At 48.2% G+C, this 20,093-nt stretch overlaps 1 protein-coding gene across 1 annotated transcript in view; it reads left to right on the forward strand.

Annotated features, from left to right (window-relative positions):
- The first annotated feature begins 4,265 nt into the window (after positions 1-4,265).
- Positions 4,266-20,093, forward strand: part of LOC116411531 — a 41,938-nt gene continuing 26,110 nt past the window's right edge. The window contains exon 1 of the mRNA XM_031903955.1: positions 4,266-4,762. Within this exon, the coding sequence (XP_031759815.1) occupies positions 4,369-4,762 (394 nt within the window). The 5' untranslated portion in view covers positions 4,266-4,368. The remainder of the gene's footprint in view (positions 4,763-20,093) is intronic.

Below are 20,093 nucleotides of genomic sequence, written 5' to 3' on the forward strand. Positions count from 1 at the left end.
GGACAAGGCTTATAATGACTTTCTGTGCCTAAAATTACTTAGCCTTCAAATCAATGGGAAACAATAATGCCTATGGCAGGCACTGATGGGACTACATTAGAAATAATGGGGCCCTACCCCATAGGGGACTGGATCCTTAAGCCACTGCCCATCTAGACCCCCTAGGTGGTTGATCTTGCTCACCTGAATTGAATGGGTCAAAGAAGTCACATTAATAGGAAAGGCCTAAAGCTGTCCCTGATCCCTGGCCAAGTCCCAGTATAACACAGGCCAACAATCTGCCAACAGCCCATTCCTCCAGTTCCTATAGTCCCCAAACTGGGTCTCTCTGGGTCTCTGGCTGCACCCACTCGCACCCCTGAGGGGGACCCTGGGCACTGGATGCCAAGAGGAGACTTTTTGCCCCAGTAACCATTCCGGAGTTATCCCACCTTCAGTGGCCCCATATGCAGGGTATTAGTTATTCAACTTAATGGGAAGCCAAGACACACAGAGAAGTAGGTTCTAACTAAACAAATTACAATACAGATTCCTGGCTTTATATGTTCATGAAGGCTCAATACCAACACTTTGAGGGGAACAAATAGGCAAAGAGGGCGGAGCAAAAATGTCCCAAATTACATTAGAGAAGATAAGTGGTTATTCTGGGGAAAATGTCTTCTTCTCTAGTCAGTAACCAGTCTGTCTGTAAGTAGGAGCCAAGGATCCGGAGACACACGGATACACTTTGTGCTACAATATCAGCAATGGGATCTTGTCATTCTCTTAGTTTTACATGAAACCATTTTTACATCAACAAAAGGAGTAAATACCGGCACCAAGAGATGCATTTTGTTGTTATTTGTAATAAATATTCCTCTCTCCCCCACCCCCACTGATACGCTGGGAACAGGAGCTGACAATTCTTGTTTCCCATCAGATTTCTAGGCTTCTGCAACACATTCAGGTCACAGATTTGCTTCACAAGGGCTCATGGGAAACGTAGTCCAGAAACACTGAACTTGATTCAACTTCTAGAAATATATGTGACAGTCGAAGCTGTTTCACTGGGATGTAACGTGATTGATATCAGTGTATGGGGGTTACTAGTACTTTATATTTTATAAGGGCTTATGGGTAATGTAGTCCATGGGAACAGGATTTGATTAAATAATCACTAATACCTGCCCCCCCATCCCTGCTGAATACATTGCTACTAAATGCAAGTAGAAGTGAATCCATGGGGCAGGTTGCTGGGGGCACACAAACCTGGCGGGTCGCACCCAACTGTTCCACTTTGCCCCCCGATTCCCACTCAGTGTGTAAGTACCAGACTGGGTTTGTTAGTCCCACTGCCTGTTGCCCAGTTATTATTATGTTGGGCTGGGAGCCCCTCAGAATGTATAAAGCCTGGGGCATGCTGGGAGTTCTTACAATTGGTGCAAACCCATCCGTGTGAGTTCTGAATCCACCCAATAGGAATATTGCACTGCACTGAATGTAATAAGGGCTTCTTATGGATCAGGGACCATGTACAATTATCACTAAACCCTGAAAAGAGGGAATTTATATTTATATTCTGTGTGTGTCTGATGGGGTTGGCTCACTAAACACAGGTTTTGAAAAAAACTAGAAAATAGGCCAATTAAATCCCCCAGGGATTCCCCATAGCAACGGAATAAAGTGCAACACACTGAGATGTAAGGAGCTTATTATTACCCATAAACCAAGGGAAACCAGTTCCCAGTTGCTCCCAGTGTTGGACAGTGTAGATGTACATAGTATAGTAAATATACTGGGGGTGCCACTATTTCCCACAGGCAGGTAAATGGAGACACCCCAGTTCTTTTCCAGAGATGAAACCATTTATTCAGATTATCCGGCCCAGAGACAGCAAATCATACAATGGGCTTTCTAACGTGCCCACAGGGTCTATTGTATAGGGCAGGGGCCCCAACCTTTCTTACTCGGGAGCCACAGTCAAATGTAAAAAGACTTGGGGAGCAAAACAAGCACCATAAAAGTTCATGGAGGAGCCAAATAAGGGCTGTGATTGGCTATTAGGGGCCTCTATGCACCCTATCAGCTTACAGGGGGTTTATTTGGTTTTTATTCAACCAAAACTTGCCCCCAAGTCAGGAATTCAAAAATAACCACCTGGTTTGGGGGCACTGAGAGCAACACCCAAGGGGTTGGGGAGCAACATGTTCCCACCGAGCCACTGGTTGGGGATCACTGGGGAATAGGCTTCTCCCTGACCGTCCATCCAATCTTTGCACTCTCTCATTCTTTCTGTGTCTCTCTCTGTCTGTCTGTGTGTATCTCTTTCTATGTCTGAGTGTGTCTCTCTATGTCTGAGTGTGTCTCTATGTCTCTATGCCATCACAGATTTTCTTCAAAGCCTTCCAGAACCAACTAATTACTCATAGGAGAAATGTGTAAATGTACTTATGGGCCTTAATCACTAATTGCTCTATAAATGTTATGTGTCAGTGCATCATGGAGCAGCTCTGTACTTTCTTCTTGTACCAAGCAGTGAATTCTCCTTCCAGCACTGAGAGACTGCCCGGCCTGCACTCACCAGCACTGAGAGACTGCCCAGCCTGCACTCACCAGGCCTGAGAGACTGCCCGGCCTGTACTCCCCAGCACTGAGAGACTGCCCGGCCTGCACTCCCCAGCACTGAGAGACTGCCCGGCCTGAGCCTTCCAGCACTGAGAGACTGGCCAGCCTGCACTCCCCAGCACTGAGAGACTGCCCGGCCCGCACTCCCCAGCACTGAGAGACTGCCCGGCCTGCACTCCCCAGCACTGAGAGACTGCCCGGCCTGCACTCCCCAGCACTGAGAGACTGCCCGGCCTGCATTCCCCAGCACTGAGAGACTGCCCGGCCTGCACTCACCAGCACTGAGAGACTGCCTGGCCTGAGCCTTCCAGCACTGAGAGACTGCCCAGCCTGCACTCCCCAGCACTGAGAGACTGCCCGGCCTGCACTCCCCAGCACTGAGAGACTGCCCGGTCTGCACTCCCCGGCACTGATCGACTGCCCGGCCTGTACTCCCCAGCACTGAGAGACTGCCCAGCCTGAGCCTTCCAGCACTGAGAGACTGTCCGGCCTGCACTCCCCAGCACTGAGAGACTGCCCAGCCTGAGCCTTCCAGCACTGAGAGACTGCCCAGCCTGCAGCTTCTAGCCATGAGAGACTCCCCAGCACTAACAGAGACTGCCCGGCCTGAGCCTTCCAGCCATGAGAGACTGCCCAGTCTGCAGCTTCCAGCCATGAGAGACTCCCCAGCACTGAGAGGCCGTTACTGCCTGTAAGTGGGAGAGTCACAAGATGTATATTCAGTACATGTCTCTGTGCAGTTACTGTGTTTGCTCAACTAAATGTCATTATTCTGTAACTAGGAAACACTAAGCACTGGCTTTTGTGCTCTGAAACGTTGCAGGTTCACAATAACCTTGGAAGGACTTGCCCGGCTTATAATTGCTTTGGGTGGCAGCGCTGGGTGTTTGTGAGACTGTTTGGGAGGGAGCCGACCCCCCCAGCGTCTGTGCACCAAGCGTCACTGTTGGGAGAGCCAGGGGGTGCGGGTAAGAGTTTTATTTTTGCTAATTATTCTGTAACTCCCTGTATCTGGGCTTAATATGTGATTCCTACATATTCCCCCTCCCTCTCACTCACCCCCGGCCCAGAATGCACTTCCCCAGCCCCATTATACAGGGACCCCCCCTCATTATGTGATACACTGGGGCAAGCGGTGGGATAGGGGACTGGGGCACTGGGGGAACAGACTTCCAACTCCCTAATCCATTCCTGCATCATGGAAGCTCCACCTGGAATATACAGAGGCTCATGGGATACCTTCAGCTGCGCAGATGATGGCTGGACTCAACAGATCCCTACAGATCCCAGGATCTGGTGAGGATGGAGGCAGACCTGGAGGCAGGTTACTATGCCCTGCAGAGCCCCATGCACCAACCAGGTGGGAGATACAAATACAGTCCGTACACGGTGCGGCCCCACAGCTGGGAGCAATGGCAAGAGCTCTGGGACCCGCTGGGCTTCTGTAACTACAACACCTTTGTGGGTGCCCCAGAGGGGGAGTTATGGGACCTCTATTGATTTAAATATATTGGCATGAATGATACAGAGGAAAGGAAGGACTGACTGGCTGAACTGGTTTACTGGGAACTGGATATTATAAGAGACTATGAGGAGATCCTACCATTAGAGGATCATTGTAGGGAAGAAATACAGGCACGCGCCCAAAATTTATTCTGATTTGAGCAGGCAAAGCCAGTTCTGGGTACAGTCAGCCCCAGAGATTCTCATTTTCACCCGAGTTCAATCAGTGCTGGGGTGGGAGAGGAACAAAAGACCTCACAAATGACTAAAATGTATTGCCCTGGAGAACCAGGACCTACTGATGTGTGTAACCTGAGGCAAGGAGATGTTACACAGGAGATGCCTGCTGCAGCCTCCCCCAGTGAGGTCCCTGTCTGTGTGGAGTCCGGGTGCTGTGTGATCCCTGGGCTGGCAGAGCCCAAGAGTGGGGAATTGGCAGAGGCTGAGGCCTCCCCAAGTGAAACCCCTTTTTGTGTGGAGTCCGGGTGCTGTGTGACCCCTGGGCTGGCAGAACCTGAGAGTGGGGAATTGGCAGAGGCTGAGGCCTCCCCAAGTGAAACCCCTTTTTGTGTGGAGTCTGGGTGCTGTGTGACCCCTGGGCTGGCAGAACCTGAGAGGAGTTGCTGCAAACCTGCTAGTTTGGCAGAGGCCGAGGGCCTATCAAGTGAAAAATCATTCTTAGTGGATTATAATGTGTTTGCAATGGCCAATGTGTCCAGAAGTGCTGAGGCGGTAAAAAAGACGCGATAATTTACGCGCGATTCACGATAGTATTATCGCGTGCGATAAATCGCCATTTTCGCATGGGTTATTTCTTGCGCTAGTTTTACCGCATGCGTTAATTTCCGCGCTGAAAAGAATACGATCGCATGATTCACTATATCTTTTAACTCCTACTACAGGCAGGCGAAAAATTATAGAAAAGTTCAGTAAATGAGTTTTTTGCAATAAAATATGGACTTACAGTGTTATTTATTCAGTCTGTGTTTCCCCCCGAGTGACGCAGCCGCCAGTTTGCAGCGAAATGTTCATTTTTAATACAGTAATTTTCCGCAAGTATTGGCGTGTATGGCTAACATGGCGTGCGTTCATTTGCGCGACTATTTATATTTGGCTACAAGTGATGAAATGTTTCGCCAGGCACGGATTCGCAGCAAATTTTTGGATGTGCGTTGAATTTTTTCGAGGCGGATTTTTTCATGCGTTTCGCAAAACAATCCGCCAATGGCAAAATGCATGAAAAAATTTGCCACGCAAAAATTCACCGCACATCCAAAAATTTATACAAGCGTCAAAAAATAATAGTCACAGCAACAATTTTTTTGCCCGCACAACATTTTTGCCGTTTCGTGGATCTTTCGAAAGATTTGCTAATTTTTCACTAAAGAAACCAGAACACATTCGCTCATCACTAGCGGCTACTATTTATATGCTACTATTTATATACACCATTTATATGCGGCGACAATTTTTATACACTATTTCTATGCTACCATTCATATGCGGCGACTATTCGCGGGCGTAATTTAGCGCATGTACCAGCAAATACCGCATTGAAATAGTCTTCGCGAGTTAAATAATGCATGCAATATTGCGCGTAAAAAAAGCGCAAGTATGCTTATAGTGAATCGTGCGAAAAGTTGCCAAAATTAAGACACGGTAAAATTTTTAGCGCACACTAAAAATAGCGCACGTTTTATCGCACTTTCGTGAATCAGGCCCTTGAAGTCAAAAGATGCCCTATATATGACACGTCGGTCATTTTAAGCTTAAATTTTTCCAGGTTGAGTTTAATGCCTTTTTGTCTACATCTTTCTAGAAGCTTGATCATTTTCAGATCATGATCCCGATGGCAGATTCTAGGCTGTCACCTTCACCAACAATAAGTATCAGCTATTGTTTTAACACCTGCAAGTCCCTCTAGAGCTTGATTTAGCCTTTGCTGAAATACTTCTGGAGCCGGACTTATTCCCATTGGCATTCTGAGCCATCTGTATCTCCCAAATGGGGTGGAAAAAGTTGTCAAGTAACTTGATTTCTCATCTAGTTCCACCAGAATCCGTTTTTAACATCACATACTGACAATATCCGGCTTCTGATAAATCTGGCAGAATATCTTCTATTGTAGGCATTGGGTAATGATTCCTTTTTAGGGCTTTGTTAAGTGGTTTGGGATCTATACATATCCTTAGTTTGCCTGATGGTTTTGTTACTATTACCAAGCTACTTATCCAGTCAGTGCCCTTCTGTACTGGTTCTATAATGTGCCTGCTGTGTAAATCCTGAAGTTTCTTTTAGTGGTTGCATCAAAGCTACAGTTACTCTCCTTGTGTGTAGCCTGGATGGTTCTATGGCAGTATTGGCCTCCAGTTTATATTTGCCTTCCAGGCACCCATCCCCTTTAAATAGATCAGCATAGTTTGCTTGTATTATCAGTAAATCTAAATCATAGTCCAGCTTTTCTGGAGAACGTTGGAGACTTGCAGAGCCCTGTAGAGCCATTATGTTGTGCAACTGCACTTTTATTAAGGCCATAGCCTGCACAGCTTTTACACCCAGCAGTGGCATATGATCTCTATTTATTTACAACAGTAAACTCCAGCCTGTAACTCTTTTTATTACACGGGTTATGAAGTTTTAGTCTGCATTTACCCATAGGTTTCAGAATACTTTTGTTGTACATCATAAGTACTTGGTCAGTGTGCTCTAGTTTAACTTCTTTTTTAAGCACATGGCAAGGAATAACATTGCAGCTTGCCCCACAGTCCAGCTGAAACTTAATGGGCTTTTTATCTAGAAGAAAAGTGGCAGAAAGTTGATTTGAGTCATTACCCATTGGTGGTTTAACCACATTTGCACTCCCTGCTGCTGACTGTAGTTGCAGCCACATTATGTCTCTGTGCTGTCTGTGCCCTGTGTGACTTGCTGCTCTGCCTGCACTGGGCTGAGAAATGATTTCTTTTGCCACAGAGCCTGCATGTCTGACCATAAGCCGGGCATTTCTCTTTGTCACTTTCATGCCTTTTACCACAGTATTTACACAGTATTGATACTCCCTGGATTTTATATCTTATGTTGCCTTTGCCAGTTACTGCATGTACCCTACTCTCAGATGGGCCCCCAATCACTTTCACACTATCCTTTGTCAGCTCAGAGGCTCTGCAGATCTGGAGACATTTTTCCAGGGCCACATTCTCTTCCCTAAGCAGTCTCTCTCTCTCAGGTGTGTGTCTCTGGTTCCACAGTCTCTCTCTCTCAGGTGTGTGTCTCTGGTTCCACATACTGTATATACTCGAGTATAAGCCTAGTTTTTCAGCACCCAAAATGTGCTGAAAAAGTCGCCCTCGGCTTATACTCAAGTTGGGTGCCATGGGTCCCTCCAGACTAGCACCCTCTGTCCTTTGTGTGCAAATCACACCCCAACCAGACCCTCCAGTGCCCTGGCCCACTCCCAAATTCATCTTCATCTACCATCCTCACCTGTCCCATTCTGCACTTGTCATTGCACTTTATATTCTATATAAACCATAATTTTGAAGGATTTTAACTTTGTGTTTTAGCTTGGTTGCTGATTGAGCTAAGGGGGTAGTACTCTTAAGGTATCATTGTTACCATATAGTTTCCCACCCTAGGCTTATACTCGAGTCAATACGTTTTTCCAGCTTTCTTAGGTAAAATTAGGTACCTCGGCTTATATTTGGATCAGCTTATACTCTAGTATATACGGTACTATTCTGTCTCTTATGAGGGAATCTCGTATATCCCCAAATTCACAAGTGGATGCGAGTATTTTCAGTTCTGTGACATATGTGTCAATATTTTCCCCAGGCTCCTTATTCCTTGAAAGGAATGTATATCTTTCCACAGTTTCATTCTTTTTTGGATCACAGTATTTATCAAATGCCTGGATTATGTCTCTTAAAGTGGGATTATCATCTCTGCCACTTGTTATGCTTAAAGTCTGTGAGATTTCTCTGCCCTTTTCCCCAATCAAATAATGAAAGAGCTTTATTTTGTGCTTCTCATCACTGGGTGCTACTGTGAGTGCCACATACAGGCCCAACTCCTCTTTCCAGTGTTCCCAAGCTTGTGATGTGACATTTAGTCTCTCAGGGGGTTTTAGTCCACTCTCCATACTATGTGAGTATTAGCAGTGATTGTTACAGGTATAGCTGTACCCCAGTCACAACTGCCGGGAGCTGCTTTATTTTTTACTTTCACTTCAACTGATTCCAGTCGGCTTTTCACTCCAAGGTTCTGTTCCCTGCTGCCACCATGGTAAGGGTGCCAAATCAAGGTGAGACAGTCTCAGGATCAAACTTTATTAGATGATTCTAACAGAAGCCATTACTGCTGAACACACTCTCTGCAGCTACCCACAAGTCTCTGTTGGCTAACTTGTACCCAGGTCTATAAGGAGGGAGACCTCTAGTGGCTAAATCTAATACATATTGCTACAGACATCACCAGGTTATGCTAATGAGTAAGTGCCCCCTGGCTCTGCCAGACATTCAACTCAATATTATTAGCACTCCCCCCTCCAAACGTTCATACGTCGGTGCCGGTGAGCCTGTCCCACACATCAGCCAAGTAATAGTCACAGTCACAGCAGCATCTCAGAAAGGAGTTTAAAAGCCTTTATTGGTCACATGTGGCTCAGATCCCCCACAAACAGCAACGTTTCTCCCTCACAGCCTGGGGAGGAGTTTTTTTTTTATTTTTGAGAAAATTGATCTTAACATGTATAATTATATCAGACTAAATGAAAAATCAAGGTAAATGCTGTAAAATAGATATAAATATGAATCTTTTCCCTCCCTGTAGGTACAGAGTTGGAGCTGCTGAGTGAGGCGCCTGGGGGAGAGAAGGAGGAAATTCAGGGAAATGTTCTGTACAGACTGAGAGTGAGAGACTCCCACTGACTGAGGCACCAGCTAAAGGGCCCCCCCGGGAACTGCCCCCCAAGGAGGGAGCTGGCAACCAAGGGACTCATCCATCTGCAGATCTGCCCCCAGAAGCACAGGAGAGATGGGTGGAGGGACCCCGAGGGGGCAGGGGGGCAGGATCCAACAGCTGGGGATAGAGATGCACCAACTGGATCTGAGGGTCAATATCACTGAGGAGATGTGCAACTTGGCTGGTACATTGGGTTCCTTACTGGCACAGGGATCAGATGGAGCTGCACTGTGTGGGGCTGAGGAGGCAGATAATGAGGGCAGAGAGGCAGATGGGATAATGGCCCCTGGATTGGCTGATACTGTGCTGGGTATAAGGAGACTGATCTATGGGCAGGAGGCTACAGACCTGGTACTGGATATAAACATGGCTCATAATCATGTATCTGTATCAGGGGACAGGAAATCTGCTTCCTACTCACTAACAGAACTACATTACCCACAATCCCCAGAGAGATTTCAGGTTTATTCTCAGGCTTTAAGCAGCAGGAGTTGCCCTGGAGGGCAGTGAATCAGGGAGCTGGGAGGTAGGGGTGGCCTATCCCAGTATAGAGAGGGGAGGGAGGCAGTCTGGTATTGGGAAGAATAACAAGTCCTGGTGTTTCTGCAGAGGGAATAATAACAGATATTCAGTGGGACATGACAGTAAATGGACACAGTTACCCCACATCCCTTCCTGCAGGAGAATCAGGATCTGGTTGGACTATGAGGCTGGACACCTGTCCTTTTATGAGCTGAGTGAGCCAATCAGGCACTTACACACCTTCACTGCCTCCTTCACTGAGCCCCTTCATGCTGCATTCTGGGTATGGGGGAATGGTGCCTGGGTGAGAATCATTAGAGAGAGAGAAAAGGGAGCTGAAGTACTGACACTAGAGAGAGAGACAGACAGACAGATAAGAGACAGTGAGGATCTGACCCCAGGCAGAGAGAAGTTGGACCCAGAGACCCGGATGCAGGAGGAGGCTGCTGTGTCTCATATAATCCACAAGGCGGAGACAGAGAGGGAAGAGTTGGCCGGGCAGATCCCTGACATGGAGGAGATGTGCAACTTGGCTGGTACATTGGGTTCCTCACTGGCACAGGGATCAGATGGAGCTGCACTGTGTGGGGCTGAGGGGGCAGATAATGAGGGCAGAGAGGCAGATGGGATAATGGCCCCTGGATTGGCTGATACTGTGCTGGGTATAAGGAGACTGATCTATGGGCAGGAGGCTACAGACCTGGTACTGGATATAAACACGGCTCATAATCATGTATCTGTATCAGGGGACAGGAAATCTGCTTCCTACTCACTAACAGAACTACATTACCCACAATCCCCAGAGAGATTTCAGGTTTATGCTCAGGCTTTAAGCAGCAGGAGTTTCCCCTCAGGGCGACATTACTGGGAAGTGGAGGGCAGTGAATCAGGGTACTGGGGGGTAGGGGCGGCCTATCCCAGTATAGAGAGGGGAGGGAGGCAGTCGGGTATTGGGAATAATAACAAGTCCTGGTGTTTCTGCAGAGGGAATAATAACATATATGCAGTGAGACATGACAGTAAATGGACACAGTTACCCCACGTCCCTTCCTGCAGGAGAATCAGGATCTCATTGGACTATGAAGCTGGATGTCTGTCCTTTTATGAGCTGAGTGAGCCAATCAGGCACTTACACACCTTCACTGCCTCCTTCACTGAGCCCCTTCATGCTGCATTCTGGGTAGGGTGGGATGGTGCCTGGGTGAGAATCATTAGTTAGGGTGCTACCCAGCAAGGGATTGCAAAGTAATTTAAAGAATATGTAAACCTTTTTTAGTTGTAATTTGTCCCATACACCGACTTCTACCAACTGAGGGCCCCACAGACTGAATGATTAAAGGAGAAGGAAAGTCATTTTGGCATGTTACTGCCAATAGATTAGTCACAATAGTACAAGCTAGAACCCTATATTTATTCTGCAGAAAGCTTTATCTGCCTCAGTAACAGCCCTAGAAGCTCCCTCTGTTTGTTAGAGATAGCAGGTGCCATTTTAGCTTGGTCTCTGTAGCTTCCTGCTGCAGCTCTGGCTGCTGGGAGCTCAGATCACACAGACTTGGGAGGGGGAGCAAATTTTGATGGTAGGGGGAGAGAGGAGCAAACTGAGCAGACTCGTGCCCGTGCCCTGACGGATTTTTCTGAGAGCAGGAAGTCTGACAAGAAGAACATGTGACACAAAAGAAGAAAATACATCCTGTGTTTCCTTTGATAGAGGACTCAGTGCAGCGTTACTGTGAGTGCTTATGGCTGTATTTACATAGACCTTTCTGATAAAGCTACTGAGATTTTGCCTTTCTTTCTCTAAGTACTGAGTAATTTTTCACTCCATGAAGACAAAGCCTAATTTAAAAACAATATGTATTGAACTCTCTTGTTTTTATTAAAATTATAGAAAAAAGTTCTATTTACCCTTGGGTTGTTTAAGATTAAACCATGTTTATTGCTCTACTTTCACATAAAACCCAAGGAATATGCAAAATATTTTATTTACAGGATATTTAAGGATATTGCAGATATAGTTCGGTTCCCTTGCAAAATACAGTAACTGCCATCTGACTGCAGTTTCAAGGTAACACAGTATAATAGTGGATGAGGTTGAAAAAAGACCTGCATCCAACCATCAATTCAGTATTTATGTTTAAATGAAATTAGCCTCACTGCTCTGTTAGTTGAATCAGAGGAAGGTGAGAAACCTGGAGCCTTAGATGGGGGGAAACATCTCTTCCTGACCCCAAGGGGCCATCAGACCAGTCCCTGGATCCCAGTACAATAAAGGCCTGAATGCTGCAAGCTGAGCAGTTGCTGTATGGCCGGGCTTTAGATGGTTTGTAGGTGCTGTGAGCAGTGGGGTATTCACACAATATGGGAGTTCCTTACAAATGTGGCGCCTTTGTCCAACACTGTCAGAATGGAATGTACTGTGAGAAAAAGACTCTGTGCAGCCCTGGGGGTACATAGAACCCGCTGCCAGGGGGCCATAATACAGAGCAATGAAAAACAGCAGCACCAAAAGCCTTTGGAAATACAGTCACCAACATTCACTCCCAGGGGTTCCAGCAAACTATTCAGGTCGCTGTTAGCTGCAACTCACAGGGTCAGAAGCCTCAGATGCCCTTTCCCATCTCCTTCCTGAGCAGAACAACATCAGACCCCTCTCTGTTTCCTTCTGAAGGTTCTGTAGGTGTTGGATACGGTTCTCCCTGACAGACTTCTTACTGCCCAGCAGTTGTTATTACATGTTATGTTATAATGATATTTGGTTTCATCCTTTCCCCCTGCTGTTTCTTGCCAGATAGTTGCTCCCGCCCTCCATTTTCTTGCTGTAACTCCCCCTTTGGATTAGTGTGTTATAAGAGACTGCAGTGTGTGTAAGCTCTGTAACTCCATTAGAGATGTACCTATGGGAAAATCTCTATGTTTATACCTTTGCTACCTTGAAGCATAAAGAAGCATTGGAAAACACTTCTTTATTCATTGAGTAAGCTATCTATCAGTGATCATTCAACCTGCTGCACTCACCCTCACAGACTGGGCCTCACAGACTGGGCCGACACTGAGCCTCACAGACTGGGCCTACACTGGGTCTCACAGACTGGGCCTACACTGGGCCTCACAGACTGGGCCTACACTGGGTCTCACAGACTGGGCCTACACTGGGCCTCACAGACTGGGCCTACACTGGGCCTCACAGACTGGGCCTACACTGGGTCTCACAGACTGGGCCTCACAGACTGGGCCGACACTGGGTCTCACAGACTGGGCCGACACTGTGCCTCACAGACTGGGCCGACACTGGGCCTACACTGGGCCTCACAGACTGGGCCGACACTGGGCCGACACTGGGTCTCACAGACTGGGCCGACACTGGGTCTCACAGACTGGGCCGACACTGTGCCTCACAGACTGGGCCGACACTGGGCCTCACAGACTGGGCCGACACTGGGCCTCACAGACTGGGCCGACACTGTGCCTCACAGACTGGGCCGACACTGGGCCTCACAGACTGGGCCGACACTGGGTCTCACAGACTGGGCCTACACTGTGCCTCACAGACTGGGCCTACACTGGGCCTCACAGACTGGGCCTACACTGGGCCTCACAGACTGGGCCGACACTGGGCCTCACAGACTGGGCCTACACTGTGCCTCACAGACTGGGCCTACACTGTGCCTCACAGACTGGGCCTACACTGGGCCTCACAGACTGGGCCGACACTGGGTCTCACAGACTGGGCCTACACTGTGCCTCACAGACTGGGCCTACACTGGGCCTCACAGACTGGGCCTACACTGGGCCTCACAGACTGGGCCGACACTGGGCCTCACAGACTGGGCCTACACTGGGCCTCACAGACTGGGCCTACACTGTGCCTCACAGACTGGGCCGACACTGGGCCTCACAGACTGGGCCTCACAGACTGGGCCGACACTGGGCCTCACAGACTGGGCCTCACAGACTGGGCCGACACTGGGCCTCACAGACTGGGCCTACACTGGGCCTCACAGACTGGGCCTCACAGACTGGGCCGACACTGGGCCTCACAGACTGGGCCTACACTGGGCCTCACAGACTGGGCCTACACTGGGCCTCACAGACTGGGCCTCACAGACTGGGCCGACACTGGGCCTCACAGACTGGGCCTACACTGGGCCTCACAGACTGGGCCGACACTGGGCCTACACTGGGCCTCACAGACTGGGCCGACACTGGGCCTCACAGACTGGGCCTCACAGACTGGGCCGACACTGGGCCTCACAGACTGGGCCTACACTGGGCCGACACTGGGCCTCACAGACTGGGCCGACACTGGGCCTCACAGACTGGGCCTACACTGGGCCTCACAGACTGGGCCTACACTGGGCCTCACAGACTGGGCCTCACAGACTGGGCCGACACTGGGCCTCACAGACTGGGCCTACACTGGGCCTCACAGACTGGGCCGACACTGGGCCTCACAGACTGGGCCTACACTGGGCCTCACAGACTGGGCCTACACTGGGCCTCACAGACTGGGCCGACACTGGGCCTCACAGACTGGGCCGACACTGGGCCTCACAGACTGGGCCGACACTGGGCCTCACAGACTGGGCCTACACTGGGCCTCACAGACTGGGCCTCACAGACTGGGCTGACACTGGGCCTCACAGACTGGGCCTCACAGACTGGGCCTACACTGGGCCTCACAGACTGGGCCTCACAGACTGGGCCTACACTGAGCCTCACAGACTGGGCCGACACTGGGCCTGTGGCAGGTACAACCGATGCTGAGACAGAACATTGGCATATGTATCTCCAGATCAGTGGGGTGAGTGTCCATGAAAAACTGTGATTTACGTGATAATTATATGAAGAAATAGTCGTGCAAGGAACCTGGACCAACTCTGTGAAGGGGTGAGCAAATGCAAATTGAGACTGGTTGTTTTAAATTTTAAATTAGGCTTGATGTGCTGAGTGGCTTAGAGCAAGTTTTGGTATTATTGCATTTAACTGAAGCTAGAAGCTAGAAAACTCACCAGATTCCAAAATGTAGCAAGCCAAATTGTATATAGATGTTGATGGAAGTAATGGGTGAGTCCTCAATTGATTGTAAAAGGAGAGAAAGCAAAAGATAGCATAATAACATTTTTTATAATAAAAGACCTGCGCAATACAGGCTACTTACAGTAATGTAGAATAAAATGAGTATATCATTTATATGGTTGATATACTTATTCAGCCCCCTGTACTATAATAACTATGATATAAATATATCTATTGGAACAAATCTGTCCGGAATGACTATAACAGCTTGTTGGCCAAAAATTTCCTCTGTGGTGCAGTTTCTCTTAAAGGAGACATATTGGATAAAGGAAAACCCCTAACCCTGTAGGCAATTATGAATAATATCCGGTGCTGGTTTCCCTTTGGGCTAAACATTAACCCTATCTGTAACAATGGCCCCTTTATTGGAGCTCCCTATAGATCCTCTCAGGTCCCTGTCTGGGTTTCACATGAGGGGTGGGCATGTCCTAACGGTCCCTGCCAGAAGCACAGTAGGAGGGGGAGAGCCAATCACAGCCCTGCACTCACACAAGCACAGACAGGCTTCAGTTCCCAGCCTAGCTGCTGATTGGCTCCTATACTACCATGCAGCCCTGGGATCTCAGTCACTTTACTTGCCCCTCATACTAAACTCCTCCCACACTAACCCTAAGGCTAATGTCTAACGGAGTGAGTTAGATCTCAAAATGTTGGAGGAAAAGCCTTTCTTCATGAGACGGAGCGATGCCTTGGCCTTTCTACCAGTGATTCCTATTGTCAGGGCTGCCATCAGAAACTCTGGGGCCCCACACAAATTATTTATATGGGGCCCGCCCTTAACACAAGCACAGGACCAAAATTTTGGCCACGCCCCTTGTGTGTGCAATATAAACAGCTGATGTTCCTCTATAATAAGCAGTTCATATAAGGCTATGCCTAGGCCTATGGCACATATTTTAGGCAAGCCAAAAATGCTTGCTGAGAATACGCTCCATACGCTCAAAGATCCCCCTACCTGTGCCTGCGCCCAAATGAATTGAATCCACTCCGGTGCAGGCACATGTAGCCAATTTCTGTCTAAAATCGCAAGACTTTGCATTTTCTCACTTTTTTAGGTGATATCGGCTAGATGTACCTGCACGTGTACCCGAGCATATTACGTTTATTTGGCAATTGTTTTTTCAACGTACCGAAAATATGCGCCATACCCTACGTGTGGCATTAGCCTAAAGAGTTACATTGATTAATGTGCTAAGTCATTCAGTTTATTGGGGGTCAGTGGAGTTTGCCCAACGTTTAACCCATTCCCACCTACCTGCCCCGGCTCTGCACTGTCATTGCTTGATATGGAAGTTATGTATGTTTTTGCATAAATTACATAAACTATGTAGGTTTAGGGGCCCAATGATATTGCTGTGGGGCCCAATAACTAGTCTGTAGTAGTTAATAAAAACAGTAAAAATAATTAATGTGCTAATAATTCAGTATTTTAATTGAGGGTGTCAGTGAAGTTGCCTAGGGCACCCGGATGGCTAGGCCCACCCCTTGTCTTATCTATATACAAATCTCTCCCTTTCTGTTTCTCTTCACTCTCCCCATTCACACTATTGTTCTCCCCAACACTTTTTCTTACCTGAGTAATGTAAAATCTCCACTTTAGGTGTTGACAGCAGGGGGGCCCGGTAAATATAAGGGCAGCATGGCCAGGCCCCCCTTAAGAGACAAAAATCGCCAGGCCTGGGACGATTGTCCCCCTTGCACCTCCCTGATGGGGGCCCTGCCTATTGTTCTAGTGCAGTGCTGTCCAACTGGCGGCCGTGACCCCCCTCTGTGTGGCCCCCCACCTGTCTGGCTGCTTTGATGGCTTACTCTTGTGTAAGCATTAAATGGTATCAGTACTGTGAGTAACTGCCCCCCCCCTGCATGGTTCTCACCTCAGATTCAGGCTGCATTGTTTAAATATGTAATCCCCTGTGTTGTTCACACCTTTTAATCTCTGCATTGTCCACCCCCTGCAGTGTTCACACCTCAGGCTCAGGCTGTAATCACCCCCATTGTTCCCCTGTTCACACCTCAGACAAGACTGTAGGAGCAGTAGAAACCCACAAATAAACCCTGCACACTACAAAAAGAACATATACTGAGGTGGTACTTCAATTAAAAAGTTTTTTAATATATAGTTATTGTACAGACTGTAGGAGCAGTGCCAGCATTGTGTCACTGTATGCTGCCTGTGTGTGCCATACAGCATAGGGCAAGCAGAGTATGGCACACACAGGCAGGGTAGGGCAGGCAGGGTATGGCACGCACAGGCAGGGTAGGGAAGGCAGAGTATGGCACATACAGGCAGGGTAGGGAAGGCAGAGTATGGCACACAGGCAGGGTAGGGCAGGCAGAGTATGGCACACACAGGCAGGGTAGGGAAGGCAGAGTATGGCACGCACAGGCAGGGTAGGGAAGGCAGAGTATGGCACACACAGACAGGGTAGGGAAGGCAGAGTATGGCACACACAGGCAGGGTAGGGAAGGCAGAGTATGGCACACACAGGCAGGGTAGGGAAGGCAGAGTATGGCACACACAGGCAGGGTAGGGAAGGCAGAGTATGGCACACACAGGAAGGGTAGGGAAGGCAGAGTATGGCACACACAGGCACTCAGGCAGGGTAGGGCAGGCAGAGTATGGCACACACAGGCACTCAGGCAGGGTAGGGCAGGCAGAGTATGGCACACTCAGGCAGGGTAGGGAAGGCAGAGTATGGCACACACAGGCAGGCTAGGGAAGGCAGAGTATGGCACACACAGTCAGGGTAGGGAAGGCAGAGTATGGCACACACAGGCAGGGTAGGGAAGGCAGAGTATGGCACACACAGTCAGGGTAGGGAAGGCAGAGTATGGCACACACAGGCAGGCTAGGGAAGGCAGAGTATGGCACACACAGGCACTCAGGCAGGGTAGGGCAGGCAGAGTATGGCACACACAGGCAGGCTAGGGAAGGCAGAGTATGGCACACACAGTCAGGCTAGGGAAGGCAGAGTATGGCACACACAGTCATGGTAGGGAAGGCAGAGTATGGCAGGTTTTTTTTGCTGTACTACAACTATTAATATGGGTATGGTTTCAAGTGGGTGCAGTTTCAAAAAGGGGAGTGGTCAAAACTGGCTTCCATTATCGGCCCTCCACCACATAGGTTGGAAAAATTCCGGCCCTCGGTACCACAGAAGTTGGACAGCACTGTTCTAGCGGAAAGGCATTTTGGAGCAGTTTGACACCCACAGTAGCAGAGATCAGACATTTGCCTAAACAGAAAATGGTTCTATTGTTAGTAGATTCCTCCGATATAGAAACCAATCAGAGATTTCAAGCTGAAAGTACAGAAGCAACTGGTGGTCTCAGAAATCAGTTATTGGTCAGAATGAGTCAGCTGAGCTGACGAGTGGAGGGAGGGGTCCGTATCTAAAGAATGTGCTCTGAGTCTGTCCTGTGTGTCTCCCACCTTAGCCTCTTGTCTGAGATATCATGTGACTCCCCATAGCCTTCCATAATGGGGCCAGGGTCCCCCAATATCCCACCAGGGGAAATAAATAAGTGTAACGCTTTTCTGACCCAATTAGTAATAAACCCAGGCTAGTAGTAAATAGAGAGCATGGGTTACATTTGCGACACTTAATACAAAGGGGTGAGCCTCCGCTATATGGGAGAATCAGGATGGAGCGAGGGTGTAGTTGAACTACAACTAGCTAGGGTGTGTTGTGCAGATAGTAAATGATGGACGCCAGAGGATTCTTGCTGATCAACTATAGTACAATTTATTTGAATAAAGGCACAATTGGAATAGTGCAGCAGGGTTATACTCACAGGCACAGCAGTATAGAACGTGTGATCACCGTGGAATGTACAAGGGTTTGACTTAGGCACAGAAATAACCCAGCAGGAGGATGCACAGATGATTTGTCGTATACCAGGAATGTATGCCCTTTATCTGGAATGGATCCCCTCCAGCCAACTATTGCTCAGGGTAAGGTACTGCCTGAAATCTATGTCTTAACCGTGGTCCCTACAGAAATGGCATACAAAGCCTGGGTAGACTAAACCCTTTTTACAACTCCTGGTTGGGGCTATTAACTGCCCTTACTAGATAATCTTACTACACTCACCTCTCCTAGAGGGTGCTATTAATAGAGCTGACTGTGCTGGCTTTACCTCGTTCACGGGGCCCTGTCCCCAACTTAGCACTAGGGTATGAGGTCCCCTAGGGTACAATTGGCTTCTGGGCCTATGTTCCGGTCCAGGCTCAGTTGGGATCTGTCCAGAACAAAGCATGCGGCCAAAAGAGGAAGCCACTTCCTTGTGCAAGACACTATATAGTCTGCCAAGGGGAGTGGTCAACCTGGGCTAAACCTATAGGGGGTAGCCTAATAACAGTAACCTGAGATCAGAGGGCTCTGCCCTATAACAATACAGATAAGATAAGGATAAGGGATAACACCATAGGGAGCTTAACCCTATGGGTCCCTACATTCACCCGGGGGGAAAAAACCATTCCGACCCGGCAATGGCAAATAACAATAAGTACACTTTCAAACAATAACTGTAGTGCATTGATTTAGAGCAAAAATACAGTACCCTTACATCCGTTTCTGATACCCTCTCCTGAGGAGTATCTGGTACAATGGATATCTGTAAAGGAAAAGTTCAAGGCACAGAAAATATTAACTGTTTCGTTGCTAGTTAAGTTTCTGTAAACCATATACAAATCATGAGTGTCACTATGGATCACTCAGGCACATTACTTATAGAATCATGCCATACCATCTGGCTCTGCAACAGAGGTATGACAGGCACAATACTTAGAAATCTTGAGTCACCTTCCTGACTACCAACAGGGGTGCTCAGGCACACACTTAAAAGGACCTTTGATATACCACCTGTAACCTGCAACAGGGGCATAACAGGTACTCTTACACATGAGAACGATCCTGCCTTCATTCAGGTGTCCCCAGGCACATGCTTGGCTGTAAAGAAAGGTTAGTAGGCACAATTTAAACTGTGACACATTCCCACCCATCAACTTTATTAAGTCCAGGCCTTCCACCCTAACCCAGTGTTCATGAATCTCCCGACATGCACTCCGTAGGTGTGGATTAGGCAATGGGTCCTACCCTTGGTGAGGTAGGTTGAAGTAGAAGTTGTAGTGGGATGGGGCACAGCAGTCTTTTATTGTTCACCCAACTTTAACTTTACAGTCTCTCCTAAAGGATGTGGAGAGTCCCAAACTTTAAAGAACAAAAACCAATCCACCTCTGTGGATATTAAACAGGAATGGGTCACATCTTATACAGCAATACCGGCAGTCTTTGAAGAATGTGCCCAAAATACGGTGGGTAACCCCTTTAAATAGCTAGGGACCACACCCACCTCCCACCCGGGGGAAAATCCCATCAAGTATGGGAACCACACGGCATGGGGTTTTCAGTTAATGGAGGTTACGGTCA

This window comes from Xenopus tropicalis, chromosome 6, assembly GCF_000004195.4.
Source record: "Xenopus tropicalis strain Nigerian chromosome 6, UCB_Xtro_10.0, whole genome shotgun sequence".
NCBI lineage: Eukaryota > Metazoa > Chordata > Amphibia > Anura > Pipidae > Xenopus > Xenopus tropicalis.